The sequence below is a fragment of the Argentina anserina genome, chromosome 4, assembly GCF_933775445.1.
Source record: "Argentina anserina chromosome 4, drPotAnse1.1, whole genome shotgun sequence".
Classification (NCBI taxonomy): Eukaryota; Viridiplantae; Streptophyta; class Magnoliopsida; order Rosales; family Rosaceae; genus Argentina; species Argentina anserina.
In genome coordinates, this window is record NC_065875.1 from 15,464,218 (window position 1) to 15,492,169 (window position 27,952).

Here is a 27,952-nt window from a genome sequence, read left to right on the forward strand (position 1 = left end):
CTTTATATATACATGGCTTCACTTCTCAAATAAAATCACTTCTCATTTGCATTCAAGAGCCAAAACTCTAGCAAAATACTACCTCAAACATTCTTCACCAAAAACAGCAAGTCGTTCTCCCCCTATACAAATTTCATCTCCACCGAAATCACAATTGAAGACACACCTCCAAGGTTCCTACAACGTGTGATTCTCGCAACTCATCTTCATGGCTCTGCTAGTTTTTGATTTTCTACAATACTTTTTCTATGAAGATTGTAGTATGATGTTTGTGTGAGATTATTATTTTGTATTAAGAATCAAAATTTTCAGATTGTCTTATTGGATTTTTGGTTCTTTGCCGAATCGATGGTTTCCTATAATTATTGAGTTTGTATTTCTATTGTTGTGTTCTAATCATCTTTCTCATACTTTTAGATAATTTTCAGATATGTGCATATGAATTTAGTGCTGGGATGCAGTCCCTAAGATTGTGTTTGAGTGCTAGATTCATCAATCATATTGACATAAATCGAGTCATGCCCTAAGTAGGTTCGATTTGTGTTGATTAAAAGTGGTAAAAATTCTGGAAATTTGCATGTGAAACTATGGTGGGTGACGCCATACATGAAACATGTCTCCAACAAAGATTTGGTACTTCAATGTAATCTTGTTTGATTTTTACTCTAAGTGTTATTGAATTCGATTACATGCAAATTTAGATTAGGCCCTAAGTCAATCTAAATGTTAATTGAAATCTTGCATGATTAGATGATCCCCTAAGGCTCTAATTGTATTGGTGTCTAAAAAGTATGTAATTGGTTAAATTAGAATGCATGATAGGTTTGAACTTGTAATTATGTGGTGTAATGGTAAAATTGGTTTAAGTTTGTTAAAGAGAAGTCGATCATGTAAATAGTAATTTAGGTTTTATTTTAGTAGTTAATAATCAATCTCAAACCCCCCATTATTTGTTAACACTAAAAGTTTAGAGTTCCCTTCAATTCCCCGGACTGAACGATCCCTGCTTATTCTATACTAACGATGATGTTTTACAGGATTTATTATAGACGGTTTAACAAACGCTCTATCACACACACAGTAAGAGTATGGTTTCAATTCACATATGCGGGCAAAGCATATGGCATCAAAGTCTCAAAATGAACTAGCAAACAAAAGCGTTGAGAAGATGTTCTAATTTTTTTTTTAAATGAGGGCTTGTGAGGCAAACCTCGAACCTTAATTGATGAAATTGACGAATACAAGGGGGGACATAAAGCCTAAACTCCTGATTACAAAGATTTGAAATAATATCAGACATCTCTACAAACTTGTATTCAACTAGGCATCAACTAGCAAAGAGTGCGCTAACGGCTACTCTATTTGCTTTCGAATAGCGGTGACATACCGGAAAGATAACTCCACTACTGCGAAGCATAATTAACAATAACACAGCTTTCCCACTATGTTTCCGCCAGAAAATAAATCTGGCGACATTTAACTTCACCCTGCCACTAGGCGGCAACGACCATTTGACAAAACAAGGAACTCGCCGCCTACCTAGAGCAGACAAGGCATTAAAAGTGTACTCACAGACACGAAGCCCGACTAGACCTACACAACTGAGGTAGGACCTTATTTCAAACAAAACACACAAACAAAAAATGAACATAAAAGCATTAGCTAAAACAAAATACCGGGCATGACTCAGCATTGGAGCCCAACCCTCATTACTAGCCCAGATCAGGCCCATCAGATGTGACCAGGCCCAAAAGAGGGCATCATGAAGGTCAATGACCCTCACAGCCAACCACGCCAGCACCGTCGTCCCTCCCTGCTCGCATCTCGACCATCGACACCGTGCGACCACCAAAGCGTTGCCATAATTCTCCCCACGACGGCCAGCCTCCATCAAGCACCACGGGTTACCCGGATCGTTCGCACCCAGATCTGGACGGATACTCCAAGGTGCACGGTTAGCCAGATCTAAAACAACACCGGAATCGATCTGGATCTGGAAGCAGACAAATTCCACATCGATGCAACGATCCCTCCTTCCGTCGGCGATCCCACCCCCCAAGAACAACATCAACGAAGCAAGACCTCGAACCTGAGCCACATCCATGGAAATCCTCTCCGGTCCGTCCACCTCCATCAAGGACACAACATTTACCGTCAATGCAGACGGAAGCTAGGCAGCCCCGTCCGATGACAACGCCGCTAGGGCGCGCGCCGGACAGAGGATGAGAAGTTTTCGAGAGAGTGCTCTTCCTTCTGTTTTTTTTTTCCTTTACCCTGGTACTTTAGCTTGCCAAAAGTCAGATGTTTCAAGTTGTTCTAATTTTAAGTTAAACAATGATGCTGCAAAACTCACGAGGAGTCAATCATGTAGATTACTTCCATTGTTACTTGCATGTTTTATGTATGTTGAATTTCTTAATTCTTTGTCGTGCATGGTAGTGTGGGCACTGGTGTTGGCCACCATGGGAGCGCTAATGGAAAGAAGTACGTACCACAGCTAACCTGACTCTCTCCTTGATTAACTATCATTGATCACTCTCTTGTTCGAATGTCGCACTTGATTATGTCTTGGTCCTGAAGCCTAAAATAAAAGACGTCCCCGTCATCTGGGTCGAAAGCCACCGGTACCATATAAACCCTTCCAACCTGATCATAGGGAGGCATTTCTTCATCATCGAGTGTATAACTATCCACCAATTCTACTTGGCCGGTTCCTTCATTGATCATGGTCACCTCATCTACACTCAAATCACGAAAAAATACAGTGCGTGACCATGAGACGTAATCACACAACCGCAGACACCCTCGACTAGTTACACCATGACACGGAGGCCCGTAGTTCCCAGCAGACTTGTCAACTTTGATATAATGGCATCGGTAGATATTATCATCATTCAAGTCATCGCCACCAGTAGTGCTGCTGCTATTGATGCTACTTTTGCTCTTGTTTATCACGAATGGATCCAAGCCAATAAGAAATTGATCAACGACATCAGACCAATAATTTTCACCCTTACTCCACCAGTATAACATTCCATTATAAGCAAAGCTGGACCGGCCATCAATGTCATCAAATCTAAACTCTGATGGGGATAACATAACTCCTGACTCGCTCCATTCACCTGTGTCGGAAGAGAAGATATGCATTTTGAATGTCTTTGACAATGTTCTTAGCTGATCCCAATGACAAACTATCCTCACAACCTTGCATCGATACTCAGAATTAACCTTCACGAAATTGTGTTGGTCTTTGTTTTCACCGTAGTCATAATATGGACAGTCGCTGATAAATCCTACTGCTACATACTTGTTGACAACTTGAGGAGCGGGAGGAAGACGAACCGATTGGATTGTGTATGGATAGCAGATGTAGTAATCGCGTTGCTTAACCGTAAGTCCACTTGCGCAGCACAAACCAAGTCGTTATAGGTGCCTACCACAACAGGTTCTTCTTTCAAAGGGTATGAACTCACGAGTTTATTAAATAAAAGAGCCAATGGCTTGGATGAGGTCGACATTCTAGGAAAAAATTCTTGGCCTTGGTAGTTAATCAAATTGCGCATTATAGACTTTATAGTACCTTGTGCTTGCTTATCACACAGAAATCGGCGAATAAAATGAACATCAGATATTAGAGTGCACCAACGCTTACACACAAACTTGCCTTGAGAAACAAATTTGTAGCGAAGAAGCCTACAAAGAATTTCAACCAAAATAGGGTCAGGGAGATCATCGATACAAGCATTCTTCGATTCCGATGAGGATGGCCTTGTTGATGTTGCTGATGATGATCTTGATAATCTTATCGAGTGGTTGACTGCTCGGCATATTTCGTTGTATCTTCTTTTGGTACTCATGGAGTCATGGCGGCAGAACTGATCTTTGATAAGAGAACTAGCGAGCCCAATACTGGTTGAGCCAAATCTAAACTATTGCTTGTATATGTGTGTATAATACTAGTTAGTGTGGATGCGCTTTGCCGCGGCTTTGTAGTCGCACTATGCATTTTCTATATCGAACTCTAAAATGTCAAAACAACATCAGAAACATTCGCATATATTTATAACAGCTCAGATATATATGAATGAGTCATATATATTAATAAACATAACATAGTCATTACAAATGAATGTTTATTGGCCTCCACACAAAACTATAGCATAATAGTCATTACATATGAAGGTTTACATAGTCATTACATATAACCTTAGTATGAGATAAATTCAATATCAAATTAAGACATTTTATGTAGAAAAAAATAACTGACAATTTGAATAGTTGACTGAAGAGTGTCATGTATGACATCAGAAGATGTGAAGCTGTGTCTTAGATTTTAGATTGAATTTTTGATTCTCCCTTATACCTATTCGATCCAAATACCAAATTAGAATGAATTTATCATTTGGAATAATATAGGCTACCCAGCAAGAAAGCTCATCATGGCAAGCTAATGCATAAACGATAAACATGAAAATCCTTGGAAGTTATATTACATAATGTTGCAGGACACAAAACTCAATAACAACTCCATGTTGGTACCAAAATGAATGACACAACATATCAATAAATTTCAAAAAAGTGAATTCAAATTCAAGTAGAATATAAAACCCACATATAACATTCAAAAGGAGGATGTATTTTTAGTGATGGACTATATATTTAACTGTGACGGAGAAATTGCTGCTTGTATCAGTCTATTTCATTGAGAAAGCTATTGATTTTCTGTCTCTTGTTATTTATGGGAAAGCACACAGATATCTACTGCAAAGAAAGATAACAATTGATACTGTTAAACATTGAATTCAATCAAAACAAAAGATGGCCACCAGTAAAACACATATCCACATTAAATCATCAGATCGAACTATCAATCAAAGACACAAAGATAGCTGACTACAATAGAAAAATATTCTTATGCATAACCAAAGCAATATGTTCTTTATTATGGGTCAAACTGTCATCCGATAAAAATGCAAGGACATAATTGAACTAAATCTTTTACATTGGATAAAACAACAACTATACATGGACAACAAAAAACATGGATATAACCTTTCTAAACTTGAGCTCCGGAATTTCTAAAAGCATGAAAAATGAACTTAACCAAACTGACCCTTTCATTTGAATATACAGTAAGCTAGCTATTGATCAGACCCTTTCAAAGTTAGATATACCACAACTGCATATACTTTGCTCTTTTGGTAAGGTCCAAATGCAGTAATTTTGAAATCATGTAGACTTGATGAAATAAGTGAACACATAATAAATGGAATCATGTTTTTCTAATATTTCCTTTTATTCTTTTATTGTCACACAGTCCCCAAATTCGAAACACATATCCTCGCATCAATATACCATATATGGGAATTCAAAAAGAATATGCTACTGAATTCACAAACAGATTGTTGAAAATGAGATAGCAAGCAAACAACCAATCTACTATTGGATTTCAACATATTAAAGGCATCAGTACATATATGCAGCACATATGTAGGAGTAATGAAATTCAATATATAAAGAGACCAACAATTGAAAAATGATAGGAGAATAGAAATACCTCAAGCTATCTTGACAAAGTTTTTTCTATTCCATTGTAGACGTTGACCAAAGCTTGAATTTTGTTATTCTCCCTGAAACCTATACAATCCAAAAACAAAATTAAAATGGATTTATCATTTGGAATAATCTAGACTACGCAACAATGAAGCTCATCATGCCAAGCTAATCTATAAACGATAAACATGAAAATCCAAGGTCCTGATACCTGTTTAAAATTTTAAAAGAACCCAATTTTAAACTAAGAGTCACCTTTCAGTTTAACATCACTTTTTAACACAGAAATCAACCCCAGATGATTGATGTAGCCTGCAAAAACCAATGTTCTAAAAAGCGATTGCCTAGGCGGCGCCTAGGCGCTAGGAGGCGGGTCACCGTAACACTTTTTGTCTATTTGGCCATCCATAGCGTTTGAGGGATTTGGCAGCCACCTAGGCGGTCCACATCGTTCTTCAGCAGTCCGTGGCGGTCAAAATTGATAGATTTTTAAAAATAAAAAAATTAAAATGTAGTAGAAGTAAAAGAACTTCATGATGAAAATTTTATTTTGGATGATGACACGGAAGATGAGGAAGGAGAAATAAATATTGAATTTGAGTCTGATACCGAAGAAGTTAATGAAGGATTTTAAGAAGAAGAATTTGAGATTTAGTCTTACATTTGTTTTTTTTAATTTACCTTTTGTTTTAATATTTTTGTAAAGACTTTGAACTTCAGTAATTTTGAGTTTAGACTATTTTGAAAATTAATATTGAGCATTATCATATATTTTTAATCATATAGCTGATCATAAATTCTGGAGGTAATATGACTAGGAGTACCTATGAAATGTTGGATAATTGTGTAAAATAAGTATTAACAACATCATAAATTCTCATTCTTGTGCGTTCATCAAAGATAGGTGTACCATTTTCATTTTGTTTGATTACATGTTTAATGGGTAATCTCGAATTAAGAGAGATGTTTTTCCCACCAGGAATGAAGCATTCCTGTAAATCTTGTGGAAAGTATGTCAATGATTTCAGGCCGGGTGAAATTAGAATTAGTGACTATTGGCTGCCATTCATGTGGTGTAGTTTATTTAAAATTTATTGTTATGATAAATTATCAATGTTTCATTCATAGGTTTTATCGGAAGATACTAAGAATTGGTTACTAAGGCTATCGCACTGTTGTATATCTATGGGAAGAGGACGTTCTGTCCAAGTTTTAAAAGGGCGTTTCTTTGGGTGAACTATTCGGTCTACTTGCAGAGTTTGAAGTAATTGGTCTAGTTCTGAAAGTTTGCTAGAAATACTACTAGTGTCACTTTCAGAGGAGGCAGAATTGGTTTGTTGGGTATTAGTTACTGCAATTCTATTACTAGACTCAGACATATCGGTTTTTAGCGTTTCTAGCATTCGTTCTACTTTCTGGATTGAGGAAGTGGGTTTCAGGGTAGGTTTATTTTAGTCACTAAAATGAATTAAAGGAGTTTTCTGGTTTTGGTTAAGGTAAAATGTTGACTTTGGATGAAATATTGTCAACTTTTATTTCTATCTGATCTAACTGGGCTCCTATGGTTACTAGACTCTGGTTTGTGTAATTATTTTGTTCAATAATTTTCTTAATTTCTGGATTTTCAGCAACAATCTTGAAAGGTGAAGCTGTTATTAGGGAATTAAGGTGATCAATTACTATCGTTTCAACTAGAGGATGACTAGAAAGAATGGAGCTAGTGGAAGTTTTCCAGTTTTCTTTAGTTAATGTTTCGACATTTTTTTGTTTATTCAATTGGTCTATGAAATCAAGAAAGAATATCTCAGATCTTGTTTCAAGAATATGGTCTTAAGTAGTGAATCATGTCACATTGATTATGATTCTTTAACTTATAGAAACATAATTAATGTTATCCAAAAAGAAGGATTAAAAATGTGCATAGACATGAAGCTAAATGCCCAATGAAATCAGATAAGAAAACATCTAAGTATAAATTAAGAAACTTTTGTGAGCAATTTGGCTTACCACCTTTACCCCAATCTAGGAGAAAAAAGTCAAGTAATAATATTGTTCCCTATCATCCAAAAAGAAGATTTAAACATTATTAAAAAAATAAAAATAGATTTCGCAAGTATTGGTCAACCACAATGAAAGAGAAAACCTTTTGATAAAAGCAAAACTAAATGTTTTTAAGTGTAACAAAACTGGTCATTTTGCAAATGACTGCCAGTTAAAAACTATTAATCAACTAAAAATCAGTAAAGAAGAAAAAGAAAACCTTATCCAAATATATATATATATATATATATATATATATATATACAATCCTTATGAAGCTAGCTTTATTCTCAAATTACAGAGTACAGTTCTAATTCTGTCACACTTCGGTCAATTGTTTTTCATCATAGGTGATTCAATATTTAGGTATGATATATATATATATATATATATGACCAAATTGTTTTAGGATATTCACTATGTGTGTGTCTTGGTTTATTCCACTAAGGAATAGAAACATCAAGTTCCATGTAGTAATAAGTGTACTATTACAATAGAGATGGGTTTCCTAGTTACATTCATATATCATGTAATCCTCTATAAATAGAGGCTTATATCAATTAATAAGATGATCTCTCTATTCTCTCTTTATGTTTGTTATATTTCTCCTAAAACACAAATCATACTAAGTTGGGGCCTTCTTTGCCCATATCAAGTACCTCTCTAGATTGTTGCCCTAGTCAACAAATGGTTAGTATAAAATTGCCTATTTCAACAAATCTTCCCTTTTTTCAGCTCTTTTCTTCAGTTTTTTTCGTTCCACCCTTTTTAATTGTATTTTGAATTAGTCGCGAGGAGAGACAACTTAAAGCAACGATTTCAAATCAGAGAGAGAGAGAGATCTAGAGGTCGAGCTCCGCCACGATTCAAATCGGAGGTTTCACATCAGAGTTTTCAAATCAGAGTTTTAAAAACAGAGGATTAGAACAGAGTATTGTGTTTCTTTTATTGGAAATCAGTTGAACTGTTCTTTGCTTTGATAAGAGGTTTTTGATCGTCTTCATGTTTGATAATCTGATATCTTTGTTGAATCGAATTGCGATTTGCATTTTTGTATGTATTCGTTTTTAGATTTTAGATTTGGTTGTTCATCTTTGTGTTTTTGTAATTCGATTTATTTTGAAGTAGTTTTACCTACGATTATATTCGTTTCTTAATCCTTTTGTTTTGGTTTTATATGTCCATTGTGTTTATCATCATGAAGATATCTTTGAAGTTTCTTTTACTTTAAATCAAATGTTTTATGTGTTACTGTGTATTAGTAATATTTAAAGACTATGCTGCGTTTATTTGTTATTAGATATATGTTTGTACGACCACCCTGTTTAAATCTGTATATGATCATGTCCGGACTTGAGGTGAGGCCGCAACAACGGCTACCTTAGGCACCATACCTTGTCTATTTTTTTAATATATTTACAATATATTCAAACCTATAATATATTATATAGAACTTTTTTTTCAAACTATTTGATTTCCTCCACTACAATTGATTATTGATATATAGAAAAAAAATTATTGAGGCTTTTAAATTGACATGAATAAATGGGTAGTTCAATACTAGATTATTTATAGGGTTTTTTTATACTAAAATACTAGAGGGCACCATATTTGGATTCTGCCTCAAGTTTTGAAATCCCATGTTCGTCCCTGCATATGAATTTACTTTTTTTTTATGGTTCACTAGTTGTGTTGTGTTTTACTGGGGATTAGTAATATTAATTGTGTTGTCTTTGTATGCAGAACTTTGGTTGATTCTAGGGCTCGTCAACGGGTCGGGCCTTACCACATTTAAATAAGTGACATGCCGGGTTGGCATTTTCATAAATATGAAGATCCAACCCCACCCACTTATAGCGGGTCTTATGGGCTTTTACGGGCCGGGTCAGGCCTTGCGGGTTTGTATTAGAAAAAAAATATAATACTTATATTTAAGAGTGGAATAATAAAAGAATTATTAGAAAACATTCTAAAAAAATCACAAATAAATTCTAGTTTCGAAACATTATCAATCGACACTAGAAGATGTGATCGATATATATATTTAGGGAACATGTAAAAATTTCATCCATTTTGAACATGGTTTGACCGTCCGTACCTATGGTCAACCAAAAAACAGGCATTTTGACAAAGTAAAACCCCATTAACTGGGACTTTGTCAAATGGGTTTTCCCATTGCGACCACGCATGATCGGTGACAATAATTAGGTATTTCAAATATGTAAACAACTTTTGGCATTCGCATATTGGTAATGGGTCCTCCCTTAGGGCATATTAGTGGTGTTTTTGGTTTACCAGAAATTCCGACGGTCAAACGAGATCTGAATTGGATGAAATTTTAAAATAGTCACTAAATATATATACCGATCACATCCGATGGTGTCGATCAGTTCCGAGAAGTTTCCTTCATATACTCGTTTCATAATGCGATAGTTTTAGTATAAACCTAATATAAAAGTTATAATACATTAATGGACACTTCGGCGATCGACAACTCCAGTTCGAAATATGGTCGATCCACACCAGCAGATGTAATCGGTATATATATTTAGGGAACCCGTAAAAAATTTGTCCGTTTTGGACATGGTTTGACCTTACATACCTACTGTCAACAAAAAAAGAGGCGTTTTGACATATTAAAACCCCCCATTGACCGGGGTTTTTCCAAATGGGTTTCCTCGGTGCCACCGCACACGATAGATAACAAAAATTAGGTGATTTCAGATATGCAAACGGCTTTCGGCGTTCGCATCTTTGTAATGGGTACTCCCTTAAGGCATATTAGTAATGGGTTCACATTTTCGGTTTACTAGAACTTCCGACAGTCAAACGAGGTCCGAATTAGATGAAACTCTTACAAGGTCACTAAATATGTATACCGATCACATCAACTGGTTGATCCCGAGAAGTTTCCTTCATATAGTCGCTTCATAATGCGATAGTTTTATTCTAAACCTAATATAAAAGTTATGATACATTAGTGGACACTTTATGATGAGGCCTAATTGATTCCGTGCTTGCTCAATTTATCTTTTATGGACCTGGTTTTTATACTCCACTAAACGATTACATGAGTTAATCTGATTTGTGAGGAGTTATTCGTCGTCGATTTAAGATCTCTTGTCATGATGTTTTCAAGCTCCAATACGCATCTTCTTCTTGTCATGTGGTCTATTTGGAAAGTGAGGAAGATTTGAAGATGTTGTTGAGTTTTTCTATTGTGCTAAAATTTATAAGATGGATCATGTTTGCATATCTGTAGTGAATAATGTTGGAGGTGGTAGCCGAACAATAAGTGTTCTAGCGGATGATTGTTATTCTTGAATTACTTATGCATTTGATGAAAATAATTATTTAGGGGATGCCTTTAAAGACATACCTCACAAGTCCTACCTATCGAATGAATGGAGTTCATTCATCAAACATGTTGGGCAAAAGTTTCCAAGCATTGCTCAATTGCGGGACAAGTTAATAAAGTATAACGTTCAAACATGTTTTTGCTATGTTCTGGCGAGGAATGACTCACTTTTTGTGCATGTTATTTGTGAAAACTATGGAATTGAGGGGTGTGAGTGGTATGTAAAAGGTTTAATAGCTACTATTAATGACTGCTTTTATGTGACAGAATTGAATGTTGTACACAAGTGTAAAGGTGTGCTTAGAACTCAGAAACATAGGCAGCTAAGGTCCAAAATTGTTAGCTCCTATATTGAAACTAATATTAGCTATAACCTTGGTATGAGGCCGTTTGAAATAATGAACAAGTTTAAGTCAGCATATGGTTTTGACTTCACGAACAAGGTTGCGTTGAATGCCAAGAGGAAAGTTATAGAGAAGCTTTATGGTTCGGATGTTGATTCTTTCAATAAGCTGAGTTGGTACAGATTTCATCTTAATGATCACCCTACTTTCTATGTTAATCTTATTGAAAAAAAAAAAGATAATCTCTTCTTTCAAAAAAATAAGAAGATAATCTTATTCGATGAAGAAAATCAATGCAAATTGTAAGAGGAACGAAGCAACTACCATCAAACGACATTATGTAATGTTACCCGTTAAATAAGTTAATGTCACAATTATTTGTTTCTAATAGTAGTTAATTTGGTTGATTACCTTCTAATGACAAAATAACTACTATTTTTGTCAGAGAAAGAATTCAGCCGTTACCGTCGCCTAGAGTCCACAATAAAATCCCCATTCATCAGTAACCCTCCGGTGGATGGGAGTAACTCCCCAGATTAAAAGCATACACATAGCGATGTTATGGGCGGAGATTTGGTACAGACAGTAAACTGAGATGGGGTTGTGGAGAATCTCAACAGGTCTTGGAAGTAAGGAAACAAAATCACTCAGTTTCCCAATAAGAATTTTGGCAGGGCGAGGGTGGTAGAGAATTGAAATTATCGCACCCATTCCGATGGACGATGATGATTGAGGTGCTGAGGAGTAAAATTGATGCGCGTGAACTTCTATAGCTATAGATCTTTGGGAAGAGATGAAAGATGCGGGCTTGCACATACGAACATTTGGGCTATGATTTATGATCGGGTTGGCATTTGCAAAATAGCCAATTGAATGACAAGAATTACCTGTAAAATAAAAGGAATTCTCATGTGAGTCATGTCCACCACCATCACCAAAACTAGGTTTAGCGACCGTGACACAACCCGCCCTAAAATTTACCCCAATATTGAGGCAGATCGTGTGAAAACTACTGTCAAATGAGATATACCAAAAATTTCGACATAGACTCTTTCGAAGGTAGCCAACCCTACCTGCACGAAAATGACATACAATCTCCAGATCAACTCAACTCGTGGAGCCTCCGTGCTCCCCACAATTTCTCAAACTCCACCATCACAAATCATAAATATATAAATATCACCACATACATGATCCGACCCCAAGAGTTTGTAGCTCTTCTTAAACCGCAACCGCCTAACCCACTAAGAAGACGGGGTCAATAACAATCACACAACACACAACATGATCACACAAGAAAATTAAACCACAATTTATAAAAATAGAATCGCATGCATTTGTAATTAGGCCGAAGTCCACTTAGAGAGCAAATACGAGACCACACAACACTCGACGAGTCACCAATCCTCTCTCTTTCTACATCTTTATCTGGAGTCCACTAGTACATCCTCTCTCTTCTAGCGACTCAGTAACATCAATACCACTGTCGGTTCATCCCCTCTCTTCCCGTCTTCTACGCTCTACTGGTTCATTCCCTCTCTTCTGATTCCATACTCTCATTGCATTGCTAGTTCATGCGCTCTCTTTCGGTTATATAATCTGTTGGTTCATCCCCTCTCTTCCGGTTCTGTAATATGCCGGTTCATCTCCTCTCTTCCGGTGTTGTAATCTACCGGTTCATCCCCTCTCTTCCTTGTTCCATACGCTCACCTCAAAGTATCTGACACAAGCCCCATAGCATAACCCGAGCCTCACTCGTAAAAAAATATACAACCACCCTTCCGGATATAATATCAAACCATCACAAAATTATCATCTCTAATGAAAATAGCCAAGAGGTAAGGTGCATATACCTCGTTGATTCCAATGGAATAGCTGAGTTGATAGGGGTGTCTATACCTCATTGATTCCCATGAAATAGACGAGTTGATAGGGCTTTGTCGAGAGGAATAAGGTGAATCAAAATAATATAAAATACATAAACCTCAACCTAGAAAATCTCATCGAGTATTCATCCGATCACCATGTTCATAAACCACTAACTAAATGTTCAAACACACTGACCCACACGAAACCCACACCTCATCATTCTAGTACACTTTTGATACCACTGCAACAACCCAACTTAAGTTTACGCTTTGAACCCAATATAGATCATTAAAGGATATTTAATCTAAAATAATGGTGGTTGCACCCAAATCTTGGCCAGGCTATCTACGTACCCTTTTGAAAAGGATCAAGTCACTCGTAGTTCAACTCCTGGGAATCCCATTCCTGAATATATCGTCAACAACTCCAAAATCTCAAATAAGACATTGTATAATCCTCATACTTTAATCCAAATTAAATAAATGAAAATCAATATAATTAACCAAGAAAAATAATAACCCAATATCACACCAAAATCAATTATTCATAAACGATCACAAATTCGTAACCTTAAACCTAAAAATCTCCACATGGCTCTTACGATAACCAAATTTGACAAATTATATTTCGTTGGGTTCGTATCAATGACTACAACCTAACAGAGCCACCCATTGCTCCAATTACTACCTCAAGCGCCGCCACAATGGTTGCACGTGGGCCCCATGCGCCATCTCCTCCAATTACTCCAAAACCACTCGACTCCATCATCAAAGTTAGATCACATCAACATAGACAAGTTTCATACATGCACCCAAACTCAGATAGGTCGAGAAATGGCCGAAAATCGACAAGATTCCGACTGGGGGTGGTTGACTTTTGAATCTTCAATTTGCAGCTCGAATCGAGCTTCAAGGTGCATGGAATCACGACCAGAAGGAGGATCAAAGCCGAACATAAGTAATCCCGAGCTCCGGAGCCGCCGGAAAAAGCTGCAGTGGCGACGATGACATTTGTTGAAATTTTCGACCATTGTTGCGCCATGCACGGCGACCGGTGTGGTTCGAGGCTTAGCTCAATCAAAGGAGGATGTCGAGCTGATCATATGGGTATGTGGATCGAGTCGTGGTGTCGTCGGACAGCGGAGAACGACGGAAAAAACGATCCGGCCAAAATTTTGGGGAGAAATGAACAGTGCGCGTGTCGATTTGAATTTTCTCCCTTTCTGATTTTTTTCCATTTAACCTCTTATTTATACTATTTTTCAAAAATACCTAAAACCTCTTTTGATTCGTAACTTTTTCATACAAACTCCGATGCTTAAAAAAATATGTACATATATACACTACAAAGTTAGATTGAACTGTGAAACAAAATATCAGGCTTCTTAAAAAAAAAAAAAGAGACATAATATCAGGTACTAATAATCTAAGTTCAGCCAAGGTAAGATGAAAGAGGAAACACAGATCACTATTGCATCAAATGCTACCCCCATTACCTAATTGAGCATAGTAGGTATTTGTCTCTATTGCAATTCAAACAGCTTCTGATATCCACCCCTTCCCAGCCAGATGTTATTTAAACAGCTTTCATGAGTAATATCAGGTTAGTTGATCATACCATTGGTTTTCCAGGAAAATTCGAAAGTAACAAATTAGTTCTGAGTATTAGATTGATTTCTCAACTAAACAAGTATGTGATGTCAATCAAGTATGTTACTTGATGTCATGAATCATTAGCAACTCCTCAAGCATGCAAGTATATGCTAGAAACTACATCATTTTCTCTTGTGGCTATCCAAAGTTGGTATAGATGGGGGCATATTGCTCCAATTCAATGTGAATTTAAGTGGAAGTTCTGTATGACCTGGTAAGTATACAACTGTCCATTAGCATTCATGCAAATGATGCAATGAAAGAATGGCACAATATTGTGACAGCAAGCAGCACGAGACTAATTTTTGACAGCAACAGACGTAGACAGCTTCTTGTTAGTGTGTTAGGAATGCCCAAGTATCTTAGTCTTTAATTTTCAATGAACATCAATGAACATTGTTCTAAATAAAATATCTGATATGTCTGTGTAGCTGGATAGAAGGGAATTGTTAAACTGTGCATTGCATTGTGGCAACTACTGTGTCTTCCTTATCCCTAAACACATAACATGATATCTCGTGGTGTGAGAGCTTGTCTGCATATCATGAAGTAGGGACTGATGTCTTGGTCTCTTTACATATATGCTCTCCTTCCCTTTCCTTTCTTTATATATCGAATTAAACTCAGATCTCCATTGAGTGGTCTTTATAGATTATAACTTTATTGGTACAGCTTTGTGTATTATATGTTCCTTAGAAGTATCAATGGGAGTTAAAGATGAGTCAAGGCTGGTGTAGATTTGGGATGCCTGGGAATATCATATTGTTCATGTAATTAATAGGGTTGGCACTCATCCTCCTTTAGAAACATTGCCATTATAATTATTTCAAAGCATCATTTTCTTAATCCTTACCAATTGAGTATGTGCTTTCACTTTTTGTGAAGCAAATGAATGGAAAAGCTGGATGGTTTTGGGTTGTTGTAGCAATAATAATCATTGTTGGTTGTGGCTTTCATGTTGCCTTTGGAAACATCACAAAATACTAAAACCTCATCCCTTTTTGCAAAGTTTCCAGAGGCACTGAGTGAGCCATGCTATTTTGTTCTTGATCAGGTTTTGCCTTCAGGCCAAACATGTCTTAATCATCTTAAACCATTTTCTTGGTGGAAGTTGATGAGTCAAATAGGTGCTTCCCTCTCCCTTATAACTTACACCAAAGTTACATTATGTGTTTTGTGCTAAACTTGCTTTCCCTTTTGGCTTTGGCATCATACTCTTGTCTTTGTAAGCCTGCTTGCCGTCTAAGTATACGAGAGAGAGGAAAAGAACATATAGAATATGATTAGTATCGGAGTATGACAGTCACTGCCTTCTGTATATTCTAGACAGAATTTTCGGGGTACTCGCACCCAGCAAACTTTGATTCTTTGGTGCTTTTGTTGGTATTCTTCTTGTGCGTATATCAAATCTATAGTTGTCCTAAAATTTCTTACCCATTTTTCGTTTTGGATTCTATCCGTTAGTATCAATTCCGTGCTTATTTAGAAAATATAATCAATTCAAAGCAACGAGAATCCTTCAACATAGAACTATTAGAGCAATTACCAAAAAAAAAAAACTATTAGAGCTACGACAAAGAATCGAGAATTCTCTTATACCAAAAACAAAGGTTGTCATACAAATTATCGTATTCAACATGGAGCTTCAGATGAATTCTGCAATGGAGACAAGAATGGAGAAGATAAGAGGATATATAAGCCTTAATATGTGACATAAACAGCCGGACAGGGAAGCCTCTTTTGGTAAATTTGCATCGCCGTTACGGACCCAACGGGAAGTAAAGGTCAACAACTGTTGAAGATGACCTTGATAAGACGGCAAAATTTCTCCTCCGCGGCTCCGTCGGGGCATCGATTGAGACTAGGAAAGACTATATGACCTCAATACCAAACATGTAAGAAATGACAATAATTGAATCTGAGGTCGTTTTATTAGCAACATGTTGCGTTTTGGATTGGATTTTCAACTGCAGCATTATTAAGATAGCACCATATGCTATTACTCACAGTGGTCACAATGTGTGTAATGTAGGACTTGGCAGTTGGCAATAAAAAAAGGAGCATCGTTCCCTTGGTCAACAATTGAACACCAGATGACTCTTAACTGAGCGCCGTCTGATCTGGCCAAACAGTTAGATCAAACGACAGTTGAGCGCTACTTGGTGCTCAATTGTTGACCAAGTGATCATGACTCATAAAAAAAGAAGTATTTGTGAATAGTTGTCATATTCTTCATGCCCTATTGCTTGGGTGCTCTCTCTTGTATCGTTTTTGCGTCTTAACTTAAGGGCATTAGCTTAGCCATATTATGTGTTTGGTAGCGTTTGGATTTCAAGTTATCCTTTAAACTGATCATTTTTGGTGTGTTCAAGATGTCTAGAAGATACTTGTTTCACCAAGACTATGGACCTTTGTAATGCAAGGTGAGCGTCCGGCTCTTGTTAGGGTTCTTTATAAGGTCGCATTTGTGGAATGATGTCAAGTTGAATCGTTTGTAAATTTCTCAAACACTATCACCAAATCGTGTCTTACTATGAGGAATTGATGATGTACATTTGCACATGTAACGACTTCACATTTCTTGCTCTAGACGATTTCTCATGTTATGCATAATAGTCTACCGATACTTCTAGCGAGCCACTCTCCCTGAAAAAACATTGCTACTACCCTAACCATAGGATGTTCTCTAGCAGCAGTTTTAATCGTAATTCACTTACCAATTTGTATTCGACCGGTTGGAGTATCCCTAAAAGTTTTTACGGCCTAAAAGCTCAGTTAAAGGGGTTCCTAATAACTAGGATGCGCAAACTAGCAAACCACTTGCCTACTAGTGTTCATCTCTAAATGTTTTTAATCAAGAAAATTAGAAATATTCCACTGTTTGTATTGGATTCTAAACATGCGAATTAAACAGATCAATCTCATGCATGAACCAACCATACTAGATTCAATTTTTGAGTCAAGTTGGGGATATTGTTAGATAAGATTATGAAAATGCCTACCTACCATAAAACTCCAATACAAGAAGCATTTCTATACCATATTCTCATGTCAAATGGTCCATTTTAAAGAAAATAATCTCACGCACACATTTTTCACAGTAAGCCACCTCCAATATTGACTAAATATTCAATAAATCCAAACAACATCACGTTTCATCAAATTGCCACCTTTGATTTCTGCTGCTTTTTAGAGCAAATTGCCAATCATTTACTCCTTTCCGTCTTGCTTACAATATCAACCATCTCTTTTCACTTTTCACTTTTCACTTTTCACTTTTCACTTTTCACTTTTCACTTTTCACCCACCCTTTTACCACAACAGTAAATAAAGCAACCTGCTTTTGTTTGGTATAAAAAGGTAAAAAGGGTGAAAATATAAGAACCCAACAAAAAATGTAGAGAGAGAAAGAGACAATATATTCTCTCTCTTTCTAGTCCCTCACTCCATCCCTTCTTCTTCTTCTTCTTCTTCTTCTTCTTCTCAATCTTCTTAAATCCCTAAACATCCAATTCTCAAAAACCCACAAACATCACAAAGTTGCAAACTTTATCTGTGTGAATTGAAATTCGGAGATGTCAATAAGGAGCTTACTCCAGGACATGAGGTTCTCCCGGTCGCAGCGGGTGGTTCAGGACCGGTCGGCGGTGTCGGCGCCGGAGGTGGGGGACTCGGTGAAGCAGAGCTTCTGGGCCCACATGCCTCAGGAGCTTCTGAGAGAGGTTCTGGTGCGAATTGAGGCTTCTGAGGCCGCTTGGCCACCGCGGAAGAGCGTCGTCGCCTGCGCCGGAGTCTGCCGGAGCTGGCGGATTTTGACCAAGGAGATCGTTAAGTCTCCTGAGCTGTCTGGGAAGCTCACCTTTCCCGTCTCCGTCAAGCAGGTCTGGTTTTGATTAACCCTGATAAAGTTTTTGTTTTTATTTGATTTTAATATAAGTTGATTGTGGTAATTGTTGTTCTAATTTGAGATTTGTTTTCATATTGATTTTTTTGTATTTGGGTTCGTTCTGAGTCTGTTTTTAATAGTAGTTGAAGTGTGTGTTTGATATATTACTGCATTGCAATTAACAGAAAATGATGGGGTTTGTGGTGGTGGTCATTGCTTAGTTGGATTGGTTTTGGATAAAGTTGTAATCTTTACAAAGAAAATTGCTTACTCACTTCACTGAATGGTTTTCACACATGACAATTCCCATTTGATTTTCGGCTTTTATGGTCAAGATAGTGTTTCTTAGCCATGTTTATGAAGTTTGATGGGTCAAAATGTGAATTTGATATTGCAAACTATTGTTTTTGTGCGATAATCTCTGATTTTGCAAAGTTTTGAGTTGTTTCTGAATTTTGATGTTGTTGGTGGCAGCCTGGTCCAAGGGATGAACTCCTACGGTGCTTTATAAAGCGGAACCGGTCCACACAGACGTATTATCTTTGCCTCGGTTTGACCCGTGGTGAGCATATGCTTATTGATAACAAAAGAATATAAGTAGTACATTGCGGATTGTAGATAATTTTCTGGTTGAAAGTTTTGGCCTTTCCTTCTCCGGTGGAGGTTTATTTTGTTAGGTCATTTAGGTATTGGTTTCACTATCAAGATATTGCTGTTTCTGTATGTAGTGGTCCTATCCTCTTGCTTTCTTTTGAGCTGTAATGATTTTAACTTATTGTCTTCTGGTGGTGTCCATGGCAGCATTAACTGATGAGGGAAAGTTCCTACTTGCTGCTCGCAAGTATAAGCGCCCAACCTGCACCGATTATATCATCTCACTGCATGGTGATGATATGTCAAAAGGCAGCAGCAACTATGTTGGAAAACTGAGGTGAGGTATATCATTCAATATACATTTGTACTTATTTTCCTGCGAGTTCAAGTACTAACACATTTTCTCATTTTTCTTTCTGAAGATCAAATTTTTTGGGAACAAAGTTCACTATCTTTGATGGGCAGCCAATTGATGTGGGAGCCAAATTTACAAAAAGTCGGTCCACTAGGCTAGTAAATTTGAAACAAGTTTCACCTAGGGTCCCTGCTGGCAACTATCCAGTGGCTCAAATTTCCTACGAACTAAATATGTTGGGTTCCAGGTAACACTTCTTTGCACAATAAGTTACCTCTAGAATTGAATTTATATCAGACATATATAAACTTCTTCTGCATGAGGACGGTTAATGCTTTCCTTTCTCTTCTTTTTCACAATTTTCACATCAAATATATATATATATATATATATATATATATATTTGATATAGTAGATGAGGGTGCACTTGCTTTTTACAATTAACTAAACAAATTAAAAAAATTCAGAGTTCGTACAAGCAGGGGTCCAAGGAGAATGCAATGTACCATGGATGGCATTCCTGCATCTGCTATTCAACCTGGAGGAGTAGTACCCACACAGGCAGATTTTTCAAGTAGTACTTCCGAGTTCTTTCCATCCCTTCCATTTTTCGGTTCGAAATCAACTCGCATGGAAAGTTTCTTAGGGCCATCAGCCAAACAAAAAGATGGGGTAATCATGTTAAGAAACAAAGCTCCAAGGTGGCATGAACAACTCCAGTGTTGGTGTTTGAACTTTCATGGAAGAGTGACAGTTGCTTCAGTGAAAAACTTTCAGTTGGTGGCTTCTCCAGAAAATGGGCCAGCTGGGCCAGAGCATGAGAAGATTGTCCTCCAATTCGGAAAAGTGGGAAAGGACTTGTTTACCATGGATTACAGGTACCCAATATCAGCATTCCAGGCATTTTCAATCTGCCTCAGTAGCTTTGACACCAAGATTGCTTGTGAATAAGATATTTAAACAGGTACGAGGTTTAGTCCTTTAGTCAGTGTACATGGATACCACTCTGTCACCATCTCTTTACGTGCATTATGATAAATTCGATATATTTCTACTGGTGTAGGAGCTGCAAGGTTTGGAAATCACTTAGGAGGTTGAATTCAATGAGACTATTTTGTGAAGGTGATCGCAGCTGATCTTCTTATGCAGGGAGCATGCTTAAAGGCTTCAAACTACTGGATCACGCGTTGGTTCTCTTCATCCACATATGTATATTTCACTTAATGTATATACCCAAGTGTTCCTACGAAAGCCTGACATTGTTTTTGCCATTTGACGACTTCAAATTTCACTTGCTAGGTAGAGAATTATAGGCTGTCTGATCATCAAATGAATTGTTGTTCGTTTGTTCAATTTGACTTTGCCCCAACTACAGTCGAATTTAATTTCCAGAATGGATTTCAATAGTCCTGTAGCTAGTATGTTTCTTCTTTTTATTCAAGCAAATAACACATTGACATATATACGCATTGCTGATCCACTGATCTTTCAATCAGTCTTCCAATGACGCAAGTTTACAACTAGCAACTAGCAAGTACTTCCAAGCACAACCAACAGAGAAATTCTTTTCTTCAACTTAAGTTAACCAAGGAACAGCTAGTGCTAACAGCCTAACAAGGAAAACGAAAGTGTACTAAAGAATCCAAAGAGCTTGCTGCTGCATAGCAAATCTTCCTTGTGGCACCAACCCAACACCAGTGAACTCTGTTCAGTTATTTTCAAGGGAAGACCCAGTGTACTATTTAGCCATCTCTGCTCACTACTCAACGTCCAGAACATAACACACACCACACACTTTCTGTTTGTGAACTCATCCCCTCCCCTCGTTATTATGCAAGCAAAACCCCAAATGTATATATACCAGCTTTCTGTAATAGAACTTGGCTTTTAACTAGGTTGCTTGACTTGCTTCTACATATTTTTCTGCAAAAAACTTATTTCTTTGGATTAATTTGAAGGTATTGAACTAATTTCCTGACCTTTGTCACTTGAGCGTTATTGAACTATACTCTAAATTTCAAGCACATTTTGCCTGCTCTCTGACTTTGTACGTTTTGACAATCCCAGGGTCAGATACGTGTACATACTTTTATTATCCAGAGCTGAAAAACTCTCTGATTGAAGCGTACAAAAGTTGTTCAAGGCTTCAACCGCTTGAGAAAGGCATTCTTCAATGTCTCAATTGACCAGTCTCTTGGCTCAGCGTATTCGCACTTAATAAAATCTGAGGCAAGTTTTAATATCTCGATTCTCAAATGACAATAGTATTTTGGTTCAGCTTACAATTCTTGGAATGCTTCGGCTTATACAATTTTGCGCCGTCTGCTCTTCAGATAACAAGTATAAAACACGTTTATATTTACATGAGTACAATTTTACTTCATACAATTCTACTTCATACTAAGCCGCTTGCATGTGGATTCCTGCTTCTGAATTGACATGAATAGATTCAGTAGCTTCATCTTCATCGGGTAGATCATCTGACTGCATTTCTATTTGATTAAGGCTTCGGACGAATCCAGAAAATGAAGGAAAATGCTCAGGTGAGAAGAAATAAGCTCCCATTCTCTGATAAGTGAACAAGTCTATCCCATTGTCGCCTGACAAGTTCTTCTTTATCTGTTGAAATCCTCCTGGAGCTCCTGAAACTGATGAGTTTTGACCATAAATTTCAACCCCATGCTTTCTGCAAACCATTCTAATTTGGGATAGTAATGACTCCGGACTAGAATGGGATTCGTGCGGTTGATGTACATCTGATAAGTCCAATCCTGGCAATATCATTTTGCAGGAATTTTTCACAAACATATCTGCGACTGCTTCATAACCATCTCTCGTGGACGTATTATAGAACCCAGATGTCAGCTCGGATGGGTGAGACCTTGTTTTGTACCAAGAGTACATTAGAGGGACTTTGCCATATACTTTAACTTCTGTTTCACCAAAAGTTGAAGAAGCAAGGGAAAGGATACGATCTCCATGAGATATTAGCTGGTTTGAGTACCAGGACAGGAAGAAATCACCATATGATGACTCCCATGATCCTCCATGGTCCTTGAAGAAGGCGTTTGAGTCCGGTGACTGATTATAGCTCGGAGCATCATGGGGACCGCCAAGACCCCATAGAGGATTTCCGGTTGCTTCAGCATGCTCTTTAAGACTGCTAAGCATGTTTTCATCAAAACACTGGAATTCACCTACCCCAGGAATTTTGCCACTTTTGACTAACTGGTGATGAGAAGGATATCTAAGCTCACCATCTGGTCCTAGGCTCACTGAGATGCCCTGAAATTTAGCAAAACAGGAGTTATTGAAAGTTCAACATACATACTTAACTTAAGATGACTAAATTTTGCTTTTAGACTTAATGATGACTGCTTACCGTGATTGTGGAACCAAGGAAAGGCGAGAAAGAAGCTTTAAAATTTTCACAGAAATCGTGGTAAACTTGAATTGGAGTCTTTCCATTGAGAACAGGAAGTTTATCAACAGCCAGTGATAAGCAGTCCTCGTATTGCTGCCCTGATCTGTCTTTAAAGAAGATACCAGGCTGGGACTCCCCTAAGCGGGACACCCAATCAGGCAGTGAGATCTTCGGTTGTTTAGAAGCATGGAAGCAGAGTGATACATGGACTTCAAGACCGGCTTTCTGAACCATCTCTACAAGAGAATGGTACGCTGACCACTCATACTCCCCCATGGCTTCTTTCTCAACAACTCCCCACCACACCGGAAGCTCCACACCTGTCACTCCCAATAGCTTCAGTGCCTTTAGTCCGGCCACAATTGCTCGGGCATGCTTCACCGTGTTGCAGTCTGAAACTGCATCCAGCGGCAACCCAACCAATAGTCTCACCCCATCATTCTGAAAAGAAAAAAAAACAAGCGAGAAAACCGAGTCAGTCTCAGTCGAGACAACTAGCTCATCCTAGAACCAAACTGTCCCGACATAGATAGCATAGTACCAAGTATCCTTGTAATTTCAAGCATTTCATCTTTACATTTTTAACAAAACACAGGACAAAATTCTATGCATCAGGTATTTACAAACTCAAAGCATCAAGATATGTGACCCCAAAAATTAAGAACATACTAAACATCAAAATCTTCTTGTTTTCCGTAACCCGTTTTTATTATTTCATGTATCAATCGAAGTATAATCTTTATGACAATCAAGACTCATTAAAATCTGAATGAAAAACCACTTAAACATAAATATAAACGCTCAGAAGAAGAAGAAGAAGAAGAAGAAGGTCCTTACCGCTTTGGATCTTTTGGACCAACCCGGAGCTTTAACGGGTCGAACCGATTCAGACTGAACCGCCCGGAGAGTAAACTGAAGCCGGCCGTTTTTCCAGCTGGTTCTCTGAGAAAAGCTTATCTGGGTCCTCAAATCACCACTCAGTTTACAAAACCCAAACTTCCTATGCCCCAATTCAGCTCTTCCAATCTTCACCTGAGAGCTTCCAACCAGAGACGCCTCCATTTTACCGAAAAAGATCAAATCTTTACACAACCCAGTACAGTCAGCAATTAGCACAGAAAATCAAACCCAGAAGCTGTTTCTTGATTTTATCAACGAAAATTCGAGAGCTTTGTGAGTGGAAATGGTTTATATAAACAACGAAGGAGAGGAAGGGTTTATATAAACAACGTAACGATTGAGAGCCGCAGACGCGCTTTTACGCGCGAATAAAGAACACGAGGTGGACCAAGGGGAATCCGCCACGCGTCGAGTGAGAAAAGAGCCGCATTTTTTTGGACTTTTTTTTTTGAGGACCAAACAGGTGGTTTTGTGATCTATAAACTTCCTTATCCAAAATGTAATTCCTAAACCTTGAATTCTCAATCATTGAGAACGGGTAGGAGCAAGGATTAAAATCTTCCGATATATCTTTTGATATTTCTATTAAAAAATAATATATTTTAAGAGTAAATGTTTTATTAAAATATTTATGATATTTTTATGATAATTACGATATATCTTCGATATGTTGAAGAAATATCAAAAACATTTCACTTAAAAAAATTAATTTCAACTTGAGGATGTCTCAGTCTCATAAAAGAGTTTTGATTAATTAATCACCTCAAGTCTTTAGAGATATAAAAAAAATTAGAAGAGTAATCTTTCAATCGACTAATTTTTAATTTTTCGTAATGCTGTGTTTGGATAAAGTAATTTTATTTTGATGGAAATTTTATTTTCATAATGAATCCTATTTTTAATAATATAAAATTCTAAAAATTGAGAATTCTTTTGTTTGGGTACTATTCCCTAAATATTTTTAAAATGGTTAGAATTGCATAAAAATTTGAGAATTGAATAATGACACCTATTTTTCATGGAAAATAAATAGGAAAAACATGCTAATCCCTTATCTTTTCCTATAGAATATGCATTTTTCTAGGAATTTCAACCCAAACAAGAGAAAAAATGTCTAATTTCCGGAATTTAATTAAATTCCTCCTTAATTTTCTCTATTCAAACAGAACATAAAACATATCTGGATGAGGAGTGAAGGTTCAAGTCGTAACCATTAAGAGTCAAGCCATATCAATGACAAGTGCTCTCCTTGACTTTGAGAGAATCCAAAATAAAAGGGTATCCAGAAGAGGATATCCAAAATTCCATGAAATCATCTATCAATCTAGTTATCATATTTACGATTATGGTCAGTTTGGAGAAGTATATGATCAATCATTGAGTTAGGATTCATCCTTACTATCTATTTCTTAGAGAAAATGTCAGCAGCTCGAAATAGATATATGACTATCATGTTAACTATTACAATTCGTATTATATGGCTCGTATGTTTTAGGTAGAGTATTATAGTTTTGTTAACTAATGTGCGTCTTTTCAAACACTTAGAACTTTTTTCTAATACTATATAAAGTTAATAATTATATTTGTTTTGTATGTAATTCAATAATAAATAAATAAATAATTTTGGAACATGAACGATGTTTTTTTTTTCTAATATCCCTGATATATCTCTGATATATCCGATATCTCCATTAAAAAAACGATATATCTACTGATATTGATATTTTGAATCTTGGGTACGAGGACAAAGCCATGTGGTTTGATCTCAGCTCTCAAGGTGTTGGTTATAACTAGATTTTGTGTTGTCTCATTTGGATTTAAGATTTAGACCTGCCTTATCCTTAACTAATATCTTTTACTTTGATTTATATAAGATAGGGAAATATTTCTTGTTCTTAACATTCAATAGAGTAACAAGTTGGGAGGGTACTTTTCTTAGTTTTAAGTTTTTAACATCGATCAAAACAAGTTGATAGGTTCAACACGTAATTTTTTGTTTGAATTCCTACAGTATTTTGACTCTAATTCAGTTCTCTATCTCTTCTCACTCATGTTTAATTTAAACTTTTGCAAGTAAGGAAACCAAGTTACTTGATTTGAGGAGTCTCTTGATCTCATATGTAAATTACTTTTGTTGAATACGAATAATTACATCAGTCATATTGGGTAGTGAAGCGTGCAAATTAAGAAACATTATTTTTGTGTCAATGTGTAGAAACGATGCCAATAGTATAGAAATGTACGTGTATTACTCTGAAGTGTTGAAAAAACGTGTATTGAGTTTGGAGTACTATTTGATCAATCACATATTCTTTCATTCGCTTGTATTTGAAGAATTCTCTTCCAACTTTCCACTCTGTCTTTATTCATGAATGTCGTGCTACAACACGCCTACACGAAGTCACTAATAATACTTAGTTTCTAGTTGTGATGTTGTAATTATACATATCATTTTCTTTAACCAAATAACTTATTTCAGCTGGCTAAACTTAACTAGGTTTTGGTATATGGGACTCACCAGTCACCAGTAGCCGACATAGGATAACCAAGCTTTCTAGATTAAAACCACCTTATCAAGCGCTCAGGTCCTTGTCTGCCCTAATCCAACTCCAACCTAGGAATTCAATAATTGTGTTGGCTGTATAACACAGTGAGATCTTTTATTTGTGGATACAGAGGTTGGAGATCGAAATGAAGAAGGACGTGGAATGAGTGTGGAATAATAAGGCGCCACCTCTTTTTTGGAATGATACACATTACAGAGGTTGATAAGAAGCCACCTCATGCCAACGTCCACATACCACAAACCACCTTTTGCTCCTGTTGTTTCGAATCATAAAACTCAACGATTGAGTACAAGAATGCGCCCCATTTCTTCATTTCTTTCTCTGATCCCCGTTCAGTTTTTGCCATGTGGACCGCCAGCTCAATCAATTAACAACAATATAAATCCTTTTGGAATTTTCTTTTTATTTTTGAGTAAAATCTTTCTATGATACCTAATGTTTGGCTATTTGAACAATTTGATACCTGATGTATGAAAATAGATAATTTGGTACCTAAAGTTCTCAAATTTAGGCCATTTTGGTACTTATGTCAATTTTGACCATATTTTCAGGGTTATTTCCGTCATCTTATCTCCACTTTACTTCATTTTTACATAATACCTCCAAATTGCCTCTAAATTATCACTAAAAATTTGATAACTCATCCACTTAGTATCTGTGATGATTCACGTATATAATTTTTCATAATGTAGCTATCAATCTAAATTAATTTTAATTATAAGTAATTTAAAAAATATATTTTAATAAAAAATTACAATTGTATAAATGCAATTTATTTCATTTGCAGAAAATAATTAGGATACAATAAGTATATTAAGAAGAAAATTTATTTTTGATATATGCGAAGTAGATGCTAAGTGGAGTAAATATATCAATTTAATTATCTCCGAAAAGAGGCAATTATAGGAAGAAATGAAAAAAAATGTGAATTTAATGAATTTAGAGATAGAATGACGAAAATAACCTTTAAAATATGATCAAAATTGATAGAGGTACCAACATGACTTACAAATGAGAACTTCAGGTACCAAATTGTCCGTTTTCATACATCAGGTACCAAATTGTCCAAGTAGCCATACTTTAGGTACCATATGAGGAATTAACCCTTCATCTTTCAATGAAAATGAGAATTTGACAAATATAAAACATGAGCTTTTATTCCTACCTCCCAAAACAACACTTAGACCTCATTTTTTTTCCAATTTCGTTTTAACTTTTCAACGCATGTAAAATTACCAAAAAGACATAAGAATGAAAAAAGGAAAAAACAAGAGAATTCCAACCGGCCTATTTTAAACTAGCGAATATAAATGATTTTTTCCCTTTTTTGTCAATCCTTTATTTATTTTAAGAAAACCCCAATTCACAATAATAAATTAAATAAGATAATTTAATTAATTTCATTTTTTA

At 36.5% G+C, this 27,952-nt stretch overlaps 2 protein-coding genes across 3 annotated transcripts; one reads left to right on the forward strand and one right to left on the reverse strand.

Annotated features, from left to right (window-relative positions):
• The first annotated feature begins 18,269 nt into the window (after positions 1 to 18,269).
• Positions 18,270 to 21,069, forward strand: LOC126791203 (tubby-like F-box protein 3). Of its 2 annotated transcripts, none has more exons than XM_050517620.1 (6): positions 18,270 to 18,697; positions 19,177 to 19,264; positions 19,504 to 19,633; positions 19,719 to 19,898; positions 20,134 to 20,615; positions 20,715 to 21,069. In XM_050517620.1, exons 1-5 carry the CDS (start codon positions 18,392 to 18,394, stop codon positions 20,600 to 20,602), a joined length of 1,173 nt encoding a protein of 390 aa, XP_050373577.1. In that variant the 5' UTR covers positions 18,270 to 18,391; the 3' UTR covers positions 20,603 to 20,615; positions 20,715 to 21,069. The 2 variants fall into 2 exon arrangements, with proteins under 2 accessions (XP_050373577.1, XP_050373576.1); XM_050517619.1 differs by having other exon boundaries at positions 18,271 to 18,697; positions 20,119 to 20,615.
• Positions 21,070 to 21,876: 807 nt separating this feature from the next.
• Positions 21,877 to 24,247, reverse strand: LOC126791199 (inactive beta-amylase 9). Its single transcript, XM_050517613.1, has 3 exons — positions 23,913 to 24,247; positions 23,034 to 23,516; positions 21,877 to 22,936 (listed from the first exon to the last, which is right to left on the reverse strand). Exons 1-3 carry the CDS (start codon positions 24,135 to 24,137, stop codon positions 22,052 to 22,054), a joined length of 1,593 nt encoding a protein of 530 aa, XP_050373570.1. The 5' UTR covers positions 24,138 to 24,247; the 3' UTR covers positions 21,877 to 22,051.
• Positions 24,248 to 27,952: the final 3,705 nt, after the last annotated feature.

Bases quoted from the DNA above. Each gene is read 5' to 3' on its own strand.
- LOC126791203 (XM_050517619.1), top strand. From the start codon at position 18,392: ATGTCAATAAGGAGCTTACTCCAGGACATGAGGTTCTCCCGGTCGCAG. The intron at 19,265-19,503 runs GTGAGCATATGC...TGTCCATGGCAG, and splicing joins TTGCCTCGGTTTGACCCGTG to CATTAACTGATGAGGGAAAG. The intron at 19,899-20,118 runs GTAACACTTCTT...AAAAAAATTCAG, and splicing joins CTAAATATGTTGGGTTCCAG to AGTTCGTACAAGCAGGGGTC.
- LOC126791199 (XM_050517613.1), bottom strand. From the start codon at position 24,137: ATGGAGGCGTCTCTGGTTGGAAGCTCTCAGGTGAAGATTGGAAGAGCT. The intron at 23,517-23,912 runs GTAAGGACCTTC...TTTTCTTTTCAG, and splicing joins GGTCCAAAAGATCCAAAGCG to AATGATGGGGTGAGACTATT. The intron at 22,937-23,033 runs GTAAGCAGTCAT...GCTAAATTTCAG, and splicing joins TCCTTGGTTCCACAATCACG to GGCATCTCAGTGAGCCTAGG.